Source organism: Haliaeetus albicilla, chromosome 2, assembly GCF_947461875.1.
Source record: "Haliaeetus albicilla chromosome 2, bHalAlb1.1, whole genome shotgun sequence".
Lineage (NCBI taxonomy): Eukaryota > Metazoa > Chordata > Aves > Accipitriformes > Accipitridae > Haliaeetus > Haliaeetus albicilla.
In genome coordinates, this window is record NC_091484.1 from 20086107 (window position 1) to 20108690 (window position 22584).

The 22584-nt window shown below is 39.6% G+C and overlaps 1 protein-coding gene across 2 annotated transcripts in view; it reads left to right on the forward strand.

Moving 5' to 3' along the window:
- The window catches only part of BBS9 (Bardet-Biedl syndrome 9), a 334638-nt gene that overhangs the window by 135572 nt on the left and 176482 nt on the right, over positions 1–22584 (forward strand). For both annotated transcript variants that reach the window (XM_069809142.1, XM_069809140.1), the window contains exon 20: positions 14468–14650. In XM_069809142.1, coding sequence (XP_069665243.1) covers positions 14468–14650 — 183 coding nt within the window. The remainder of the gene's footprint in view (positions 1–14467; positions 14651–22584) is intronic.

Here is a 22584-nt window from a genome sequence, read left to right on the forward strand (position 1 = left end):
AAAAAGGCTCTTTTAAGAGTACCACCCAGAGATCTGCCCCAAAGCTGGATATTCATGGGTGGCACGGCATGAGGGAGTATATGGGCAGGTATCTAGAGAACTTCTCGCCTCCAGTGGCTTGGAAGTTCACTCCCGAACAACTACAGAACCCTCATGAAGTGGTAGAATATTTGAAAGAAAAATGCTGTGGCTATTCCAAAGACATACAACTTGCTGCACTGTGCTGGGCCCTGGCCAGTATTTACCAAACACTGCTTGATATTATGCAGCACCCTCAGGGGGAAAAGGGGGAAAAGATGGAAAACAGGACAACATGCACCGTGGCTGTCCCTACCCCGACAACAGACACCGTGGCTGCCCCTACCCTGGTAACAGATACTGCAGCTAAACCAGAGAACCAACCTGTGCCAGTATCAGTCGCCCCTGTACAGAAAAAGAAACACACAAAGAAATCAGTTCGCTTAGTGAGAGATGAAGATGAACCAGGGTCATCGCGAGAACAGGAGGAAGAGGCAGAACCTGAAATAATCACCCGATCTCTATCCCTGAGTGAGTTGCGTGACATGCGAAAAGATTTTAGCTGCCATCGAGGTGAGCACATTGTTACTTGGCTGCTCCGATGCTGGGATAATGGGGCCAGTAGTTTGGAATTAGAGGGTAGGGAAGCCAAGCAGTTGGGATCTCTGTCTAGGGAAGGGGGCATCGACAAGGCGATTGGGAGAAAAACACAAGTCCTCAGCCTCTGGAGGCGACTTCTGTTAGGTGTAAAGGAAAGATACCTCTTCAGGGATGAAGTTACATGTCACCAAGGCAAGTGGACCACCATGGAGAGAGGTATCCAGTACCTGAGGGAATTAGCTGTGCTGGAGGTGATTTATAATGATCCAGAAAATGGGCAGTCACCCACAGGTCCAGATGAAATCCAATGCACACAACCGATGTTGTGGAAGTTTCTACGAAGTGCACCACCAACCTATGCCAACTCATTGGCAGTAATGTCCTGGAAGGAAGGCTATGGACAAATGGTGGACTAACTGGCTGTCCAACTCTGGCAATACAAAGGAAGTCTCTCTTCCTCCCTATGGGCCTGTGTCTCAGCTGTAGAGGAATTGTCCCGAGAGTTCCAGCAATTCAAAGTGGATATGTCCTCCTCCTCACCTGTACAGGCCCGCATCACAGTTATTGGGAGTAAGCGTTCCTCTGCCCGAGAGAGGAGAGAAAGTACACACGACGGGCTAACCTGTGGTTTTACCTGGGTGACCATGGAGAGGACATGAGGAAGTGGGATGGAAAACCTACCTCAGTCTTGGATGCATGGGTACAGGAGTTGCGAGAAAAAGCAACCAGAAAAGAGACTTCTTCTTGGAAAACTGCTGCTCCAGTTTCCCGTGAGCAGTCCCCCAGACGCAGTAGAAGGGCTGATCTCATTTCTGATCCTCTTGAAGGGACTTCTGATTCACGTGTGCAAAAAGTGAGTAACGGATATTCTAACCAGGATTAGAGGGGCCCTGCCTCCAACCAGGTGGAGGAGAGGGACAACCGAGTCTACTGGACAGAGTGGATTCAATGGCCTGGCACGTCAGACCCACAGGAATATAAGGCTCTAGTAGACACTGGTGCACAATGTACCCTAATGCCATCAAGTTATAAAGGGGCAGAACCCATCTGTATCTCTGGTGTGACAGAGGGATCCCAAGAGCTAACCGTATTGGAAGCTGAAATGAGTCTAACCGGGAATGAGTGCCATAAACACCCCATTGCAACTGGCCCAGAGGCCCCATGCATCCTTGGTATAGATTATCTCGGGAGGGCGTATTTCAAGGACCCAAAAGAGTACCGTTGGGCCTTTAGTATAGCTGCATTGGAGACGGAGGAGATTGAACAGCTGTCTACCCTGCCTGGTCTCTCCCAAGACCCTTCGGTTGTGGGGTTGCTGAAGGTTGAAAAACAACAGGTGCCAATTGCTACCACAATGGTGCACCGGCGGCAATATCGCACCAACTGAGACTCCCTGATCCCCATCCATAAGCTGATTTGCCAATTGGAGAGCCAAGGAGTGATCAGCAAGACTCACTCACCCTTTAATAGTCCCATATGGCCTGTGCGGAAATCTAATGGGGATTGGAGACTAACAGTAGATTATCGTGGCCTGAATGAAATCACGCCACCGCTGAGTGCTGCTGTGCCAGATATGTTAGAGCTTCAGTATGAACTGGAGTCAAAGGCAGCCAAATGGTATGCTACAACTGACATTGCTAATGCATTTTTCTCCATTCCTTTGGCAGTGGAGTGCAAGCCACAGTTTGCTTCCACTTGGAGGGGCGTCCAGTACACCTGGAATCGACTGCCCCAGGGGTGGAAACATAGCCCCACCATTTGCCATGGACTGATCCAGGCTACACTAGAAAAAGGTGAAGCTCCAGAGCACCTGCAGTACATTGATGACATCATTGTATGGGGCAACACAGCAGAAGAAGTTTTTGAGAAAGGGAAGAAAATAATCCAAATCCTTTTGAAGGCTGGTTTTGCCATAAAAGAAAGTAAGGTCAAGGGACCTGCACAGGAGATCCAGTTCTTAGGAGTAAAATGGCAAGATGGGCATCGTCAGATCCCTGCGGACGTGATCAACAAAATAGCAGCTATGTCCTCACCGACTAATAAAAAGGAAACACAGGCTTTCTTAGGTGTTGTGGGCTTTTGGAGAATGCATATTCCAAATTACAGTCAAATTGTAAGTCCTCTCTACCAAGTTACCCGGAAGAAGAACGATTTTAAATGGGGGCCTGAGCAACGACAAGCCTTTGAACAAATTAAGCGGGAGATTATTCATGCAATAGCTCTTGGGCCAGTCCAGACAGGACCAGATGTTAAAAATGTGCTCTACACTGCAGCTGGGGAGAATGGCCCTACCTGGAGCCTTTGGCAGAAAGCACCTGGAGAGACCCGAGGCCGACCCCTGGGGTTTTGGAGTCGGGGATATCGAGGATCCGAGGCTCGCTATACTCCAACTGAAAAAGAGATATTGGCAGCATATGAAGGAGTTCGAGCCGCCTCAGAAGTGGTTGGTACTGAGACACAGCTCCTCTTAGCACCCCGACTGCCAGTGCTGGGCTGGATGTTCAAAGGGAAAGTGTCCTCTACACATCACGCGACTGATGTCACATGGAGTAAGTGGGTCGCACTGATCGCACAACGAGCTCGCACAGGAAACCCCAGTCGCCCAGGAATTTTAGAAGTGATCATCGACTGGCCAGAAGGCAAAGATTTTGGAATGTCGCCAGAGGAAGAGGTGACACGGGCTGAAGAGGCCCCGCTGTATAATAAACTGCCAGAAAATGAGAGGCAATATGCCCTGTTCACTGATGGGTCCTGTCGCATTGTGGGAAAACATCGGAGGTGGAAGGCTGCTGTATGGAGTCCTACATGACAAGTTGCAGAAACTGCTGAAGGAGAAGGTGAATCAAGTCAGTTTGCAGAGGTGAAAGCCATCCAGCTAGCGTTAGACATTGCTGAAAGAGAGAAGTGGCCAGTGCTCTATATCTATACTGACTCATGGATGGTGGCAAATGCCCTATGGGGATGGCTACAGCAATGGAAGAAGGGCAACTGGCAGTGCAGAGGTAAACCCATCTGGGCTGCCGCACTGTGGCAAGATATCGGTGTTCGGATAGAGAAGCTAGTGGTAAAAGTACGTCACATAGATGCTCATGTACCCAAGAGTCGGGCCACTGAAGAACATCAAAACAACCAGCAGGCAGATCAGGCCGCCAAGATTGAAGTGTCTCAGGTGGACCTGGACTGGCAACGTAGGGGTGAGCTATTTATGGCTCAGTGGGCCCACGATACCTCAGGCCGTCAGGGAAGAGATGCAACATATAGATGGGCTTGAGATCGAGGGGTGAACTTGACCATGGACACTATCGCACAGGTCATCCACGAATGTGAAACGTGTGCTGCAATTAAGCAAGCCAAGCGGCTAAAACCCCTGTCGCATGGAGGGCCATGACTGAAATATAAACAGTGGGAGGCCTGGCAGATTGACTATATCACACTCCCACGAACCCGCCAAGGCAAGTGCCATGTGCTTACAATGGTGGAAGCAACCACTGGATGGCTGGAAACATACCCTCTGTCCCATGCCACTGCCCAGAACACTATCCTGGGCCTTGAAGAGAAAGTTTTATGGCAACACGGCACCCCAGAAAGAATCGAGTCGGACAACGGGACTCACTTCCGAAACAACCTCGTAGACACCTGGGCCAAAGAACATGGCATTGAGTGGGTATATCACATCCCTTATCACGCACCGGCCTCTGAAAAAATCGAACGATACAATGGGCTGCTGAAAACTACATTGAGAGCAATGGGGGGTGGAACTTTCAAAGATTGGGATACACATTTAACAAAAGCCACCTGGTTAGTTAATGCTAGAGAATCTGCCAGTTGGGCTGGCCCCGCCCAACCAAGACTTCCACATAGTGTAGAAGGCGATAAAGTCCCTGTAGGGCGCATGAGGAGTATGTTAGGGAAGACAGTCTGGGTTAGTCCTCCCTCAAGCAGAGGCAAACCCATTCAAGGGGTTGTTTTTGCTCAGGGACCTGGGTACACCTGGTGGGTGATGCAGAAGGATGGGGAAGTTCGATGTGTACCTCAGGGAGATTTGATCTTGGGAGAGAATAGCCAGTGAATTGGGCTGTATGATACCTAACTGCTAAATACCCTGCCAATGCATGTCATTGTATCTATAGTGTCTATATGCCATATCAAGGGTATTACTGTCAGAATTACCCAAATGACTGCAGGATGGACTTTGAAACTGAGCCAAGTACAACAGTGATAGAACTTGAACTGGCACCCAGCAATTTCCTCAAGATCAACATCTTCGACCTGCAGACCAAGCGCGTGAGTTGCACCAAATGTACTAGCCACAAGTTCCAGAGGCAGCATACAACAACCCAACATCTCACACCATCTCTCTTATCCTGAAGAACTGTTACAACAGATGGAGCCCCAAAGTCATGGACTAAATAAAATCGATGGACACAGTAAAGGGATAGCCCATAGGCTAAAGGAATACCATTTGTGTGTGTGTGTGTGTGTGCAGGGGGGAGGGGGTCCATATACTTATATATAAGACAAGAAAAGTGGTGGTGATTGATTGGAAAATGTAAGATCCGGGCATGATGTAGATGGTATAGAATAAGGGGTGGATAATGTCCTGGGTTCAGCTGGGATAGAGTTAATTTTTACAGGAACCTGGGAGGTGGGGGGCATAGCCGGGGCAGCTGACCTGAACTAGCCAAGGAGCTATTCCATACCATGTGACATCATGCTCAGTATATATATGGGGAGCGGGCCGGGGGGTGGTCTCGACTTTCGGTGGGGGGAAGCGTCGGAGCGTCGGGCTCCGGGTGGTGAGCAGTTGCACTGTGCATCACTCTTTTTGTATACTTTTTCATTAGTACCGTTGTTGTTGTTGTAATTTCTTTGTGTTGTCCCAGTAAACTGCCTTTATCTCAACCCTCGAGGTTCCAGGTTTGTTTTTTTTCCTCTCCTCCGTCTTCCCCCCATCCCACCGGAGGGGGGCGGGAGGAGTGAGCGAGCGGCTGCGTGGTCCTTTGTTACCGGCTGGGCTGAAACCACGACAAGAGAAATTCTATAAAGTGTTTCAAAATAGAAAAGTAATTTTAATGAGAGATGTCCTGAAATTAGTGTTCTAGTTACGTTTGAGCTTCTAATTAGCCTGCAATCCATTTTCTTTGGTTGCTATGTTTAGAATTTGTTTCCAGGGTGTATTATTTTAATTTAATCATTCTGAGTCTTACTGTTACTCCCAGAGACGACGTTAGCAACCACAATGTTTTCTGATCACTTAAAATTATATGCTAGCTCAACCTGAATGGGGAGTTTGGAAATTTCCTCAGGTGGTTCAGTATAAAGCAGAAGTGCCAAAATTGCTAGTGGGATTGGGTAGGCAAGTTTAATTGCTTGGAATTTAGCTTAGAACTTCACTGTCTTGACTGGCTTGCTGATTTGTTTGATATTGATACTTTTATTGTTAAAGGTGTTGGAATAGAATTTGCTGGAATGGCTTTGTCTATACAGATGGAAAAATATCTATATTATGTGTTGGATTTGTTTTTATTAACCCATTTAAGATGTTTGTCAACATGTTTATTGTTTTTCATTATTATAATAAAATATAAATATGAGATGAGCCTGATTTAGGGGATGTGTTTTACTGTGTACTTTCTGGGAGGCACTGATTTGTGCATTTATTGTTGATTTCTAAAACTACACTCATCACCTCATATCTAACATGCTGCAAATGCTTTTTTCCTACTAGGTGCATATGACTGATCACACTGAGAGTAGTGGTCTTTAATAGGATGAAATCCTGCCTTTACTGAAGCAATGCAATGTTCCCACTGGAGTTAGCAAACCCTTGATTTTACCCATTGAACTTCACTGTATATTAATGTTTGCAGAAGTAGGATTTAATGGGTCTGTCTTGATTTTCTGGCCATCCGTAGATCCCATTGGACTGAAATACCATTAGAAATTTGCAGGATGAGGCCCTTGTTAGGTTTTTAAACTGTTTGTTTAGGTTCACAGCTTATTTTAATATACAAACCATGCAACTTCACTGTTTAAAATTTGTTCCTTTGTTGTAAAATTTTTTTGGTCATCATTACATGATAACATCTATTTGGTGATATAAACCAAGCTCTCCACCTCTCTGTATCCATTTAGCTAATATTTGGCTGTATTTTTTTATACATTGCTGCCAGTTCAACCACAGCTTTACAGTGAAACTCTGTCTTCAATATTCTTTTACTATCAGAATTTCTGTGACATATGTGTGTTATTTAGCATATCCCTATGCTTAAATGCAACTTTTCTTTTGAAGGGGTAACTAAAGGGTTTATTGTAACTCACTGGTTTCTTGGGTTTTGTGTAATTTCTAACAGATGTTATTTCACTCAGATAAGCTACTAATTTTATAACTCCACTTTTACATTTGGATTTTATAATGTAGAACTTGCTTCTAAATGTATTGGAAAGTATTATATGTATTTTGAATGTGTTTTTAGCCTTGTTCAAGAAAATTTTTTTTTTGCCCCATCTTGGTATTTAATAGCTGTACCAAATAACAAGCAATTACTCACATGCAAAACTGGCTGCAATATTTACTCATGGATAGGCTATCAAGAGGAGGTCAAGTGTCAGGTATTTAAATAATTTTTTTCTATGTATTATTCATATTGACCATATTAATTTATCTGGCTTCCCAAAAATGTTAAACCCCTTTGGAAAAAAAAAACAAACAAGCAAATAGAGAAAAGTATATTAATCAAGTTAAAATAATCCTAACTGTAATCCTTACTGCAGATGGAACACTAGACACAACAGGAATTCTTCTTTTCTGTTACCATGGATTTAAACAAGGAAGCTCTCAGATAATGATAGGTAGCAGTATACAACACTAAGATGTATTTAAATAAAACCAGTAAACTGGCAACAGTGATGCAAACAAGCAGGTTTTTGCCACTACTTCAGTATTGCTAAGACAGAAAAATTTTCAAAATTGATTTATGCATATGAAGAGGAATATGAATCTTCTTCTTTTGATTAGATTGTACCCATTTAAAGTAGAGCTAACCAGGTGGTCTTCATGCTTGGATTTTACTGTCATAGCTTGTTTAAATACTTAGTCCAGACAAAATAGAAATTCCCTACAGAGCAGAGTAACAGCAATCTATCAGGCTTTTAATTTGAGTTTAAATGTATTAACCATCAAGTACTTTTGGATAGTGCACTCAGGTGCCCAGGGTTCTGAACCCACTAAATATTTTGCTGTAATTTTCAAAACAATTTCTAGTTAAGAGTATAGTGGTATAGATAAAAGCTGGGGGAAGAGACACTTTTGAAGACAAAGTAATAGCCTGTTTTCTTATCGAGTGTTCTAAAGCAGAAAAATGAAAAGGGTAGAGATCTCTTTTTCCTTTTGAACTGACCATATTCATACTACTATGACTCTGTGTAGCTGAAATGATAGTTACTTTATCCCAAAAAATTTTCTTATTAACATTGTTGCAGCGTGACTCTCCATGATAATAATCCACTATGTCACTTTAGTTTGTGGAGGTAAGACACAGGTTTAATATATGTGAAGTCTCAAAAGAGGATTCTGAACATCCATTTGGATCTTACAAGAGTGTTTAACTGCCATCTTAAACTGTAACCTTTGTTGTGCTTGTAGATGATAGTGCTTTGTGGCAAATTTCAATTTAGAAAGGTGCAGTAGAGCTGTTAATGATGATTCTGTCATGGAAATAACATAGAAGAAAACAAAACCACACAACTTCCCTTGCAACCTTGAGTATTTCCTTAATCTGTCTATTCTAGTTTCCAGAGGCACAGATTGCTATAGTAGTTACTTGTGATGATCAGTTATTTCACATTTGTCAAGTGAGGCAATAGAATTTCAGGAGGTAGCTGGGTGCATGCAGATAAAGCATGGGTCGTCATGCTGCAATGTCTTTTGTCTCTGCTGTCTTCTTAGATTGAGGTCATGTTGAGCTTCACTTGAAAGTTGAGTATTTGGTGCCTAGTGAATTGATGCTTTGTTGTCATCATGGTGGGCCTATGCCACAGTTTTAAAAACTGCGGTCATGGTTAGCACTAGCTGAAGCATTCTTACAAAGGTTAGATAATTCTGGCCTGAGGTACTTAATCCCAACGTGCCCTCTCACATACGGATTGCAGCGCTGTGGGAACACCACAGCATTTAGAAGTGCTGCCTTGCGGGACTGACCTGGTTATTCTTTCTGGTGATGGAGTGTTTGATAAAGATCTCTCTCTGACATGGATATCTTTGCCTGCATTCCATAAAGCTTTAGTCACCTGTCAAAAGCTGTGCACACAATGGTTGCTGAGTGAGATGGTCTGCACAGGGAATCAGGCTGCTAATCACTGTTTTGTTACTTTGTAAACTACTTTGAGAATTGCCGCTAAAAAAAAAAGTTTACTCCAAGAATAAGGGATATTCAGGATTTAATTAAATTGATATTATCGCTTATGTTGTCTTATCTGTCTTAAATGTTTGCTTTGCTGGTGTCTTAGCTTTTGTATGTGTCTGCGTGCCATGTGTGCAAGGTAAACAAAGGGGCTTGTAAGGAAGAAAATACTTGACTTCAAATGCGTACATGTTCTATGTGAACAAGGATATGTGATGGAGACTTCTGAAAACCAAAAAAAAAAGAAATTCTGTTAGATCTTGTTATAGATTTAGTAACTGAGTTGTATTTCCTTCTGTAAAATGAGTGAATGGGGGAAAGTGTGAAATAGAGTAGTAGTAAATGACCTGTTGCAATGGGAATGAACAAGCAGTCATCCTAGCATTTCTCAGATCTCTATTTTTTCTGCTTTATATGCATTAAAACCCTGCATTCTGAAGATCTAATTTTGTTTAAAAATAGTTGGAAGGGGTCGGATCAATTAACTACCTTGCAATAAAGCACTCCATAAGAAAGATTGCCAGAAGAGACCTGTGAGCTTGTGATCTCTGTTTTTGCTTGTATAATTGTGTACAGAATGGCTCTTTTGAAACCAGGTATAAAGGCTTTGATTATGGATTAATTTACTGTGGAGTACATAATAGCCTTGATAATTCATCATCCCTGTGTCCATTTGAGAATAATTACATTTCTGATGTTATTTTTCATATTTTAACAAATTTTGCATAGAAGGCTTGCTCGTAAGTGCTGTGGATGAAAAGTAAAGAGATTCTGTGTTCCTTAAATGCCAAACTTCCATTCTTTTCCAACTTGATTTCTGCTAAAAGTGAAGATACCTCAAATTTACTGGAAGCTGAACCCAGTGTGATAGAACTAGGTGACAGTAAGACTAGTTGGCTAAAGTTTCACCAGTGGTGAACAGTTACGTTTTTCTTGGCTGTTTTAAAAAAAGAAGAACAAATTGTCAGCCACATTTCCTGTTCTCCATTTTAGAATATGGCGTAAAACCTGTGAGAGTCTTCAGTCCCAATGGTGTTAGGGTCTCCAAGAAAATATACTACCAAATCAAAAGAAAGTTTATTGGAACTAATTTCTTGCCCTTTAGTTTTTCAAAGTTTTCTTCAACTTCCTAGCCAGCTAATAAGAAGACATTTTGTATTTTTGGAATTGTATTTGTATGGTTGTTTTTTATTATTGGAATAAGCCTGTGAGAGTGATGTTCATTACTGCCCCAAGAAACTTGTCTGAATATACAAGAGTGGGTATGTTGCAAGCCTTTTTCAAGAGGGATTAGTAATTTTGAAGTTATTGCTGAATGTTAAACAATGCCCTAAAAAAATATCCTTAGGTAGGCACTAAAAATGGAGAAATCTGATTGTTTTTAAAACTTGAATCACCATTAGTTTACAGTTTTCAAATGCTTGACATCTTCTAAGGTCTGCTTAGCAATGAAATAAGCATAGAGAGAAATCTTTCTGCTTGAAAACTTAAGGCTGAAAACATGAGAAATGCACTATGCTTGGAAATTATTGCAGTCAAATCCTGGTAATAGCGTTGAGGGGTGAAGTTCTCAAGATTATAAAAATATTTCTGGATTTCAGCTCTACCTTTGCAACTGTGAATATGAAATTTAGTAAAAATCTTAAATATCTTAATTTAGAGAATAGTTATTCTTTCTTTCTTTTCTTTTCACAGCATGCTTTTATTAACAACTGCCTTACTTTGCTGTAGGTAGGTGTTTTGGAACAGAGCAAGAATTTTGTCAGAAAAAGTTAAACATAAAAGGATGTAAAAGAAAAGCAAGTTTTGATCAGTTGTAAAAATATATATTCGATACTGTACTTTCAACCCATTCCAGCACCTCTTAAATCTTTCCTGCATCAGCCACTTTCCTTTCTCCATTGCTTTTAGAAAGAAAGTTTGAAAACCTTATTTTTAGTTTTCTTTGTTTGAAAGCTTTGTGATACTAAAGAAAGAGAAAGAAAAACATTAACTAGGCAGTGATAGGCCTTATGCAGTATAAATGGACTTTTTACTTGATAGTTTGCAGTTTGTCTACAAATCTGCATCTAAGCTACACTTGGGACTGCCAGTTGCAATATATTATTCCACCTACCCTGTGAAAATAGTTGCAAACTGAAATCCTAGTCTCTTCAGGATGCCTCAACTGTTGTAAAATACAACTAGACATAATGTTCAGGTGAAAGTAAAAGAATTAAAAATGTGAATGTCATGTTTTTAAAACTTACTCATCCTTAAATTCTGCAAGTGTTTGAATGAAGAACTGCAGAACACTTCTAAAATTTATAGCTGATGTCCTGGGAGATGTTTAGAGTAGTTTTCCTCTGTGAGGAGTGATTTCTTGTTTTCCCCTCATGTTAAGTATTTACTGTGGAACCATGTATTGTCAAAGTTATTTTTAGTCCCTTCCAGCTGCTTTCTGTGTTGCCTTGGCTTTCTGTTCTCAGCATATCTCAAAGGGTGCTGTTTTGACAACCTTTTTCTGTCTGTGGTGTAGACTTTTTAAAAATGTTGGTGACTGTGTGTGCCTACATTATGGTATGGTAATTAATATTGTATTATCCTGGATAGTCCAGACCTGAGAAAGCTCTATTAGGTCACTTCTTCATCTATTTACATAATAATTAGTACTTAGAAATGTTTTTTTCCCTCTTTAGTTTCTCTGCAAGTGTAAAGTAGAACTTGTGTATAAGCTGTCATATAATAAGTTAATTGCTGTACGTTTCAGTGACCTGCAACACTCCAAGACTGCGCTTCTCCTTTAGAAACTTAGGCCTGTCCCTGGTATAATATTTGTCTTGTATTATTGTGCCTTCAGAACTGTAAAATTTTGTACCAAAGACAAACTTTTTTAACAGTTGTACTTTTTAGTTTTTTTTGTGAAGCTGCTTTCAGAATAGCTTATAGGCTTGGTACATTAGGTGTTGTTCGGAAGGACTGGGATATTTGTTTTACATCTATAGCCTATGAAAAGGTGAGCATCTCCTTTGTTCATGGCTATAAAATAGAAACAAAGCCAATTCTGAAATGAGGAATTCTTAAGGTAAAAGGCCATGTCAGTTACTTCTCTATGTGATTTATACCTCTGAGCTATACAGTACAGTGTAAGTTGAAATATAGCGCAGCATGAGAGACCACCTAGGAGTTCATAATGACTCAGTCTAGAAGGTATCCTTTAGCTTTGTTGTGTAAGTGGGGTTCAGGTAGCTGTCGCACAAGTGCAACTGTATTTGCCTGCTTCTTTAGCAAAATTGATATTAGCTGAGCATTATCCGTAATAGGATACAGATAACTTGCCTGTATTCCAAATTCCAGGAATTCTGAATTTATCCATTGCACTGTCCCATCCAGTCATGGTATTATAGGAAGCGTACTGATGATTGTCATCAGTATGTAAAATTCATCTTAGAATATTTTTCTTCCCAAAATTCTCAGATGCTCATATTGAACAGGATAGGTGAAGGGCAGTATCAGACTGAGGAGAACTTGTCTACTGTTGTTGCTTGTCTCCTCAGAAAGATGAAGCTGTGTTGTGCATACAGTTACTGGTTACACTGGTCAGATGCTACTGATGTAGGGTGCTATGTAGTGTTGCGTTTATCCTGTAGCTTTGTCACGCACAGCTCTTGAAAAGTAACTGCAATATGGAACTCCACCTTGTACTGAACATGAGGTATGAAAAACATCAGGGCTTTTGTCTGACCAAACTGAATGCGGGCACGATTACATCAGATGATGTGTCTGTGATACTGTTACCCTCCTCCAACCAAAGTATGTCATGTTGGTTTTCACTATTTGGGATTAATCTCTCACTTTTCCTTTGCCTGGTTAGCTGAGGGGTTTTTTTTGTTGTTTTGTTTAGTTGCTTGGCTCTAATTTATGTAGTGTTTGGACTCACAAGTGTCCTGTGGGTTCTCCATTTTATTTGGAAACATTGCATTTTAAAATCTAAACTAAAAGCTATCAACACATTTTGTTTGAAATGTTTCATATTTATAGTTCCCTAAAATTCTGTTTTCTTTATCTTCCCAGTCACATGGGAGCCTGGAGGGAACACACACATATCTCTAATGCCAGTGTTGCAGATTAGAAATAGTTTTCCTCCACCAAATGCTAACAGCTGGTTGGCTAAGTTTCCCAGCTGAAGATGCATTGTATAGTATTTTCATTTTCCCTCTGTTGCCAAATGTTAGTGGATCAAGCTCTGCAAGTTTAACGTTGTAAATTCTGTTGTAATACTAATTACACTTTAACTGCATTTCTGTGAGGCTTTCCACAACTCCAATCAAGCACCTATTACCCCATTTTGCAGATAAATAAACAGAAGGAGAAAGTGGTTGAGGGAGGTGCTTTGTGTTGATTTAAATGACAGTGAAGATAATCGGCACTGCTGTAGGCCAAATATTATTCAGACAACATGAAGATGTAATGGCATTCAAGAGAACAGGTCTTGTAAGTTGTCCCCCCGGATAAACCCCTAACCTTTGTTCCTTTCCTTTAGTTGAAGTAATTCAGTGCAAATACCGTGGAAAATCTCTTGTTGTCATATTGAAATGATAGTAATTGCATATTGAAATCACTGTCATCTTCACTTTTCACCTGTGGTGGAAAATGTCTAAACATTGTATTTCAAGAAAGAAAGCATTTATAGCAATATTTTTCAAAATACCAATTTTTGTAATGCTGCGAGTGGACAGTATTATATACAATGACAAGTTCTTTCTGAACTGAGTAGAATATCATATAATAGCTCTTCTGTTTTTCCCCATCTTGAAGTACTCAGCAAAACTATCTTACCAACTTAGAAGTGAATCTGCCATTTTATTTTATTTTGCAAACTCTTTCATAATGTCTGGCAGTTAAAGTGGTATTGCCTTCATATACATGATCCATAATGTTTATGTTTTGGCATAAAAGCTGAAGCAACTAATGCAAAATCTGGAGGGACCCGAGAGTTAATAAAATAACAAATGGCGGTTACGTTCATGTGGAAATAATTATATACTGCATTTTTAATTGCATAAAATCAATGTATTGTTTTTTTATTAATACAGTAGGCTTGCTGGTCATATAGGGATTAGTGTCTTGTGTGGTGTAGACCTGCAAATTAGTTTGTTACCATGTATTATGTGATATGATGGGGATCAATTTCAGGAATGCCTTAAGAATATGCTCTAAACAGAATCCTTTCTACACTGATTGTACCAGATGGATTAATCCTGTTGCCATATGGACTTGAAATTGCCTATGCAAAAGAAAAATCTAGATAAATGGTAACTCATTTAGTACTCTGTGGTTTGTGTTTATGGAAAACAGAATTCCTCAGGATCTTCTAAAGGAAAACAAGAATATGCCAAATGTAATTTCAGTGTTGAGTGTTCATGGATGGTAAAATTATACTTAACAGACATTTGTAATTTTTGCAGGTAATAGCTCTAGCAGATGCAGCAGAAGAAAATCAAGCCAACATATTCCAGGCATTCACAAAGTTGAAAAGTGCCACCCATCTGGTGATTATGCTGATTAGTCTGTGGCAGAAGCTCAGCACTGATCAAGTTGCTATTCTGGAAGCTACGTTTTTGCCATTAGCAGAAGATACACAAGAGCTGGTAAGAATCTGTAAGAGCTGCTCAAAAAATGCTCATTGACAGAGCTTTAAGTGCTTAAATTCACATATTTCCCCACGTACTTTGTTGAAGACTGTCCTTTGAAGTGATTTAGTAGCCTTATTAAGTAGGTGTTTGATGCAAACTACATTGGTTTCACAGGAAAGTGGGAAAGTAGGAGTAGATTATAGAATGTTTCATGAGATGATATAAGTGATACCACTTAACATCTGCTTGAGCCTTACTTATCAAGCCAAGTAGGAGTGTCTCACGTAAGTTTAGCTGGTTTTAGCTTCTGTCCAGTTGTTAGCACAAACAGAATAGCCCCAAGTTTTTGAAGACTAACATAAATGCTATATAATACACAGACATGTGTACTCACATGCACACATTCCAATAGAACTATAAAATATAGACGTGTACACACAGTAATACAATATATTTAATCTATTAAGCATTTGCCGTACTTTGTTTTCAGTGTTTGCACATTGGTTTATATAATGGATGAAAGTTATACAAAGAAAATACTGTGAATAGATAATGTACCTGTATTCTCTAAACCATGCTCTAGATAGTCCTGCATTGTGTAGGTATCTTGCAAATTCTGCTCTGATTTCGTGAGTGTGACTATGTGAGATTGTGTGCAAAATTTGGAGAATGGTCTGTAATGAAAGATAATGCTGTATTCTGTCCTCACCCAAGGTGTCCCCAGCTAAACACTGCTTTAGTTGAATTAAGGCATGTTCTAAACTTAAAACAACTAGAGTTGATCTCCAGTTTCAAGTTAGTTTCAATTAGTTTCAAGTCCAGCCTTCTTACTAGGTTCTAGGATAAAGTACTTAAAGATAGTGTGCCACAGTTAGAAGAGAAATAAACTCTGACATTAATACATCTCAACCATTTCTTTTAGGTATCTGAACTATAAAGTATACTGCATAACTTTTCACAAATTACTTCTATAGATTAAAATAAGAATTATCTAAGTACACATTAATTTTAATTTTCATGCTTTGCACAGGGTTTTTGCAATGTACAGTGAATCCAGATTTTGGTACATACCTGGAATACTTACAATGGTTTGTGGCCATTTAGAAAGCTTGTGCTGGTTTCCAAGTGAATCTAGAATCATCTGCAATTTCTGCTGGGGGGTTGAAAGTGTTTTGGCATTTTACATGGTATTGACCCTTAGCAGGCAAAGCAAAAAGGTTTTGTCGAGATTTGTTTTAGGTCCTCATTTAAACTTGAAAAAGCAAGCTCCACAACTGAGGAGTATGTGTACCCGTGAATGGAATTGAAAGAAAGTTCATATGAATCTCATAAAAGCCCAAACAACCATTTTTTGTGTGACTCACTTTAATTTTGCCATCAGGAATTGCATTGCTTTGACATGTTTTGATAAAACATGGTGAAATCTGTTGTGTATCCTATAATACAGGATATCACTTCCGTATATATCTCAATGTGGTTTTGATATAGTAGTTAACAATATTTAATGTTAAAGCTGTAAGACCTCACATAAATATTGTAAAGATGTACATCCTGCAGAGCAGCCAGGATGAAAAATGTAAACCAGCAATAACTGGAGGTGGAAATGGAAATGAAACCTTTACAAAATACGGAAATATGTGCCATATTGAAGTTGTTAAGGTACAACAGAAATCTGAATGCAATTTAAGGAGAAGTTTAGGCAGGGAAGGGGAAAATCTTCTGATGTACCAATAGTACTTATAGACAGAAGCTCCTAGCTAGCGTTCAGGTTTCCTTGCAAGCAGTTGAGTGGAACGCTGGTGAAGGAAAGTACTCTGAAGAATTTTTATTTACTCTTCAAACAATTCTGCACAATGGTGTCATAGTTTAAGCCCAGCCGGTAATAAAGCACCATGCTGCCGCTCGCTCACTCCCCCCTCCCCAGCTACGGTGGGATGAGGAGAAAATACAAAGGAAGGCTCGTGGGTCCAGATAAGGACTGGGAGGGATCACTCACCACTTATGGTCACGGGCAAAAGACAGGCTCAACTTGGTGAAGAAAACAAAATCAATTTAATTTACTTCAAGTCAAAACAAAACAAGGATATTAGGAAGTAAACCCCAACCTTAGAACACCTTCCCCCCAGCCCTCCCTCCTTCCTGCCTCAACCCCACTCCCGGTTCTCTCCACCTCCTCCCCGCAGCGGCGCAGGGGAACACTCCTTCCTCCGCAGGGGGAGGACTCCTCACCCGTCCCCTCCTCCACCGTGGGGTCCCTCCCACGGAAGACAGTCCTTCACGAACATCTCCAACGTGAGTCCTTTCTGCGGGCTGCAGTTTCTCACAGACTTCCCTGGCATGGGTCCTTTCCGCGAGCCGACCTTCAGTCACAGACTGCTCCAGCGCAGGCTTTCCCATGGCGTCCCGGCCATCTTGGGGGGCATCCCCCTGCTCCGGCGTGGGCTCCTCCCTGGGCTGCAGGTGGGCTTCTGCTCCCCCGCTCACCTCCACGGGCTGCAGGGGCATCAACCTACTCCGGCGCACCTCCTTCCCCTCCTTCTTCACTGACCTCAGTATCTACAGAGGTGTTCCTCTCACATTCCAATCCCCCCACTCACTGCCAGTTCCCCTTCTTAAATCTGTTCTTCCAGAGGTGCTACCGCCATCCCTGACGGGCTCGGCCTTGGCCAGTAGCGGGTCCGACTTGGAGCCGGGAGAGCTTCTAGCAGCTTCTCACAGGAGCCACCCCTTGCATCCCATCCCCTGCTACGAAAAAAATGTTCCACACAGACCGATAACAAATGGTTTGTTGCATTTTTATTTGGAGAGAATGTGTTAGAAGACAGGTTGGATGCAGTCTACATCTCCAGAATATTTTCTGCCCTGTGAGCATTAAACTATGGAAGTGCTTTTTTTAATAGAACGGAATGTTTAGAATATACTGCTACCATAAAAAGAAATGCTTCTCTGACCATAACACCAACATTATTCTCATACATGCCATTCCATTTAGAACAGATTGCATCTTGTTTTCTACACCTAGCAATCATTTCACTTAGATATTTAGCAAATACAAAAGTGGTGTTTTGTGTTCCTATTATCACCAATTTTTTCTCAGACTGGTAAATGGTTTCTGTTGCTGCAGACTTTTGTCTAAGAACATGTAAAATTTGTTTTTTCTTGTCTACAAAGATATAGTGGAGGTAATACTGCAAACGTGCATATTTTCTGGGAGTAACAGATATTTGGCATCATATTTTATTTCCAGCAGTAAACTTCTAACTAGTACCTAAATAGTATTGCTTTGATTAAACTGACTAAAAGGGTTGTTCTTGTTTAATATTTGAAATACAAGGACATTCCCCTTTTTCAGTGATTCTTCTATGAATTCTGCACAGTCTGGGAAGTATAACACCAGAAATTGGATGAGATCTCTCAGGTGTCTGCTTTTGACCAGTGGGATAAATTAACTAATCCTTCTGCTCATGAAACCATTTAGAAAGTGATGCCAAAACCAAATAAAAGTTAATCTTATTCACACGGAAGTTAGGCGCAGTTTTGTCCAATGTACTTTGCTACTGTGGGACTAAAATTAAACCCATATTCAAAATATAGAAGTATACATCATCAGTATTTTGGAGCATAGTGTTACAGCTCCATGCAAACAATACTTTAAAATGGATCCTGGGTTTGAGTTCTGTGTTTTGATATCTGTTGAACTACATGGTAGGAAACTATTTTAGAGTGCTTTTGGAGACAAAAGAATCCATGATCACCGTAATAATATTAATGATGTATCAGAGGTTTTATTATGCAATTCACTTTTTTCAGGAGAGTTAGTGACTGTTCTGCAAGACTAGTGTATTTGTTATTAGCTGTAACAGGGAGTGAAGTACTATAAAATCTGAAAAATGAAAAAAGCAAAGAACATTTTTATGGGGTGTTTTTCAGTGATTATACTTTACCAAGCTGAGTTCTCTGGATGGAAAAAGATATTTGAAAAATGCTGAGTTTGTGATAAAGCCTATGTTTACAATAGGAAATCCTTTTGGGAAAGGAGGGAATTTGTCCAGGCTAATTTAAAGGGTTCAAAGGGTTCATGCTACACAGGATAGTTTTGATATAATGGTTGCATGGTGTCTGGATTGACTGATAGCTCAGTTGTCTGATCATTAAGCTATTAATGTTTTCTTTGTTTAAGATATTACAAAGGGGAAAAATGTCTGTCAATACTAACATTCTAACTTCAGGACTGATGGAGGGCCATCATTAATAACTTTACTGAAGAATAAATATTTTCATAGTTCTCATGATGTTACCAAATAATGACATACAGGTGCTTCATGGCTCAGAGTCATCCCTTTCTTGTTATAGTCACCTCTGTGATACTGTAGTTAATAGTAACAGCTGTAAACTGGCATCAAAGTAGTACATTTTCATCTCTTTTTATTTATGTTTGGAATCATACCAACCAAGTAAATGTCTGTGTTCGATCTTAATTTCTTATTGAAATTGTAATTTGGAAGAAAATAATGCCTCAGGGTGAAATGCATATTTTTAAGTGACTCTATGATTTAGTGTAATGAAATTAAGTTAGTGACTATAAATTTACTACTTTACAGTGTTGATTAGATAAAGTAGAAAAATACTCTTAAGGCAGTGATGAAAAAGAGATGGTGTCAGAAGAAAATCATGAAGTGCCTAGTAAGAGTTACAGGAGTTACTATCAGAAGTGTCTGTGCTTTCTGTAACAAGATGATCTGAATGTAAATCACCAGAAAAAGAAAAGATCAGTCACTTGGGAAAGAGTAGATAGTCTGCTAGGTTTTAGGCATGATACCAGAGGGGTTTTACTGTAGAGTTCTTGAGTAATGTAGAAAATACCCTGTTGTGGAAAGAATCCTTTACTGAGTGAAAGTTCTCAAAATTAAAGATAAGGTTATTTCTGTAATTCTAGGAGGCTTAATTCTATCAAGACTGTCAATAGCCAACTTTTTACTGATTTTTTTCCATTAATGTTTAGTATTTTTCAAGCTTTGAGCTAATAATTACATCTTTGGCAAGAGTAATTTTTATGAGCCCTAATTCATAGAATTTATTGGAAATTGTCACTTTTCACTAATTCTTGTAATTAGTTAGAGTATAATCCAACCTAGGTCTTAATCACAGTAAAATACATCTGGAATTAGGTTTTTGTGTCTTATATTCTATACTCTGCTTGTTGTCTTAACCACTTTTTAAACAGAAAGCTCCAACCGTGTAACAGACTGAAGTATTTTAAAATAGGCTGAAATATTTTATATTTTGTTGTTTGCTATAGGCCAGTACAAATTCTCTTTTGGTATTTTGTAAATACTTCTAAAATTTCTTAAACAAGAACAAAAAAACCCCTAACCCAACAAACCAACAAAGAAACCAAAACCACCCTAAGGCAGTGGGCAGTGACAACTGGTAACTTTTCTTTATTTCTGTGAACAGACAAGTTTATAGCAGATACATTATTTTTTTTTATTCTTCCCTGCTCCCCCCCCCCTTCTTCTTTCTAGAAACAAGGTGGATAATACAGCTGAAAATAAGTAGGTTTAGAGGGAGAAGCATGTGAAATTTGTTGCCTTTTTTCAGCTGGGAAAAATACTTTACATGAAATGATGTTGACTATCTTTTTTCAAAAATCAAAACTAATAAACAAGTCTTCCTCCTATTCGAATCAAGGCCGTGCAACAGAACCATTCAGAAAGATGCTTGACTGTACCAGAAGAGTCTAAGTCCAGTATAAGTGGTAAAAAAAAGCTAGTGAGTTTTAAACCTTTCATCACCAAAGTAAAAGAAAGGAGCTTTAAGCTTTTCCAGGTACAAAACATCATTTTTAAGTAAAAAAGGTCAGCCTCAGTCTGAAGTTTAGTTTTGCTTCAGGGCAATGTAAGATTATCAAGTGAGGGAAAGATGAAGGTGAAGAAATGAGATTCCCACTCCTCCCTGGGCCGGGAAGTCCAGTATGAGGGAGAGAGGTTAAAAATGGAGTTGTGGTGCCTGGATCCTGTCAGTGCCCTTTGCTCGGGCATGTATATGCGACCCAGCTGGAGAACAAGAGAAGTAAGAGCATGGCTCAAGTACCAGCCTTCTTTGATTTTATCTTTTGATATGGAAGTTAAACTCTTTTGTGGAGCACTCTGCCTGCTAGCCTGCTTTCAAGAGGACCAGAGTACCCCAGAGGCAACTAGAGTAGGTGGAGAGAAGGACATGTGGTTGTGAAGCCACTAAGTTACTGCAAGTTGATGCGTAACCATTTCTACTTTACTTTTATTTGTGATCCCTTAAAAGCAGGGTTTCAAATTGATTGATTACTTGTTAATTTTATAATGTCTAGAAATAAAAGATCAAATGTTTGTGGTAAGTAATTTGGGGGAAAGGGAATTTGAAGAGCGAGGTGGTGGTCTCACCACTACTTTAAGCACTATCACAGTTCCTTTAAAAGTTTGTGAATCATTCTCTTCCTGCAGTTAATTTTATTTACTGAGAAGACAGTGGGTTATGGCAAACATAGCAAGTTGGAGGCAAATTACACCACTATCTATTCATCTTCATCTGTAAACTGAATTCATGTGATTCTTTACAGTGAATTCTGTGGGCAGAATAGAAAAGTGCCAATGTTTTGTTGGTTCCAGAAAGAAAGGCTTAGTGTGGTCTGTTTTAAACCTTTTGTGTATTAATGAAAATCTATACTACATCTTTATCTGATGCTTCCCACTTCAAAGGACTAGCAGAAGAAGCTATGCCAAATTGTATTTTCACTTTTTTTTTTTTTTTTTTGTCATTTGCAGTGACTGGTAAGAAGGGGACATGAGATTTTTATTTTTTAAAAGGCTCACATCTGGTGGTTGGTAAAAGTACTGCTTTTTGAAAACAGAAAGCTTTCTTTTTTTCTTCCAGATAGCATAAAATTAGTTTAAACAAAATTATGCAGAAACAGGCTTTGATGTGCATTATGAATTGTAAGTACAGAAAGAATCATTGTATTCTTGTATTGTTTAATTGTATTCCCTGGAATTTGTATTAAGCTCAGAACAAACATTCAGCCTTGGTATAAACCTTATGCTGATGGAGAATCTGACATATCTGTAGGTTAGAAGTATTTTAAAAAAACATTTTGAGAATTGATTTTGTATTTAACTTGGGCTATCACCTTATTTATTCTGCCAGTATTAGAGATACTGAGGTTAATCTTCAGTGGGCTCTGTTGTGAGCAGAAACCTACTCAGGTATCTTATTTCTTTGTGTAAATTAGTCAAGGCAGAACTGTGTTCTGCTGTGATTAGTTTGCTTCCAGCATATATTACCTCCTTTAGAACTAACTTGGATATCCTACAAAGTATTGCAGTTGTCCCAAGAGACATACCCTTTGTTTGACAGCTTAAATAAGTTTCTGTTACTAGACATCTTTCTCTATGTAATATTATAATGGGGAGCTCTAAACTTTCTCTTTGTTAGGGTAGTGTAATCTATCTAGTTCAGGTACAAAGAGAAGATAAAATATTTTAGCATAGCAGTAATTACTGAATATGCACTGCACACCAGGAGTTCAGATCAGTTGTCATCTAAACTACTTAATGACAAGAATGATGCATTACAGTGATTACAGCAATGTTGTTCACGAAAACATCTTAACACTTGATATACCTAATCAGTCACTCTTTCTTTTGGGTTGTTTCTTTTAAAGAAGCTGATTGTCTGTCAGTGGAGAATTCCTTGATATTGTGTCCTAATTGAAAGGTCTGCAGGCTCTTGCTATGCATTGAAAAGTATTGTAGTAGTGTTTTAGAATTATAATGTGATTTAAGATTGATTGTAAAATTCCACTGGAATTACTTATATATTGAAAAAACTTATCAGTTTCAGCATCATTAGTGTATGGCCTTTATATTACATAGACTGAAAAGTTGCATATTTAGTGTTGGTTTTATATTCTGATT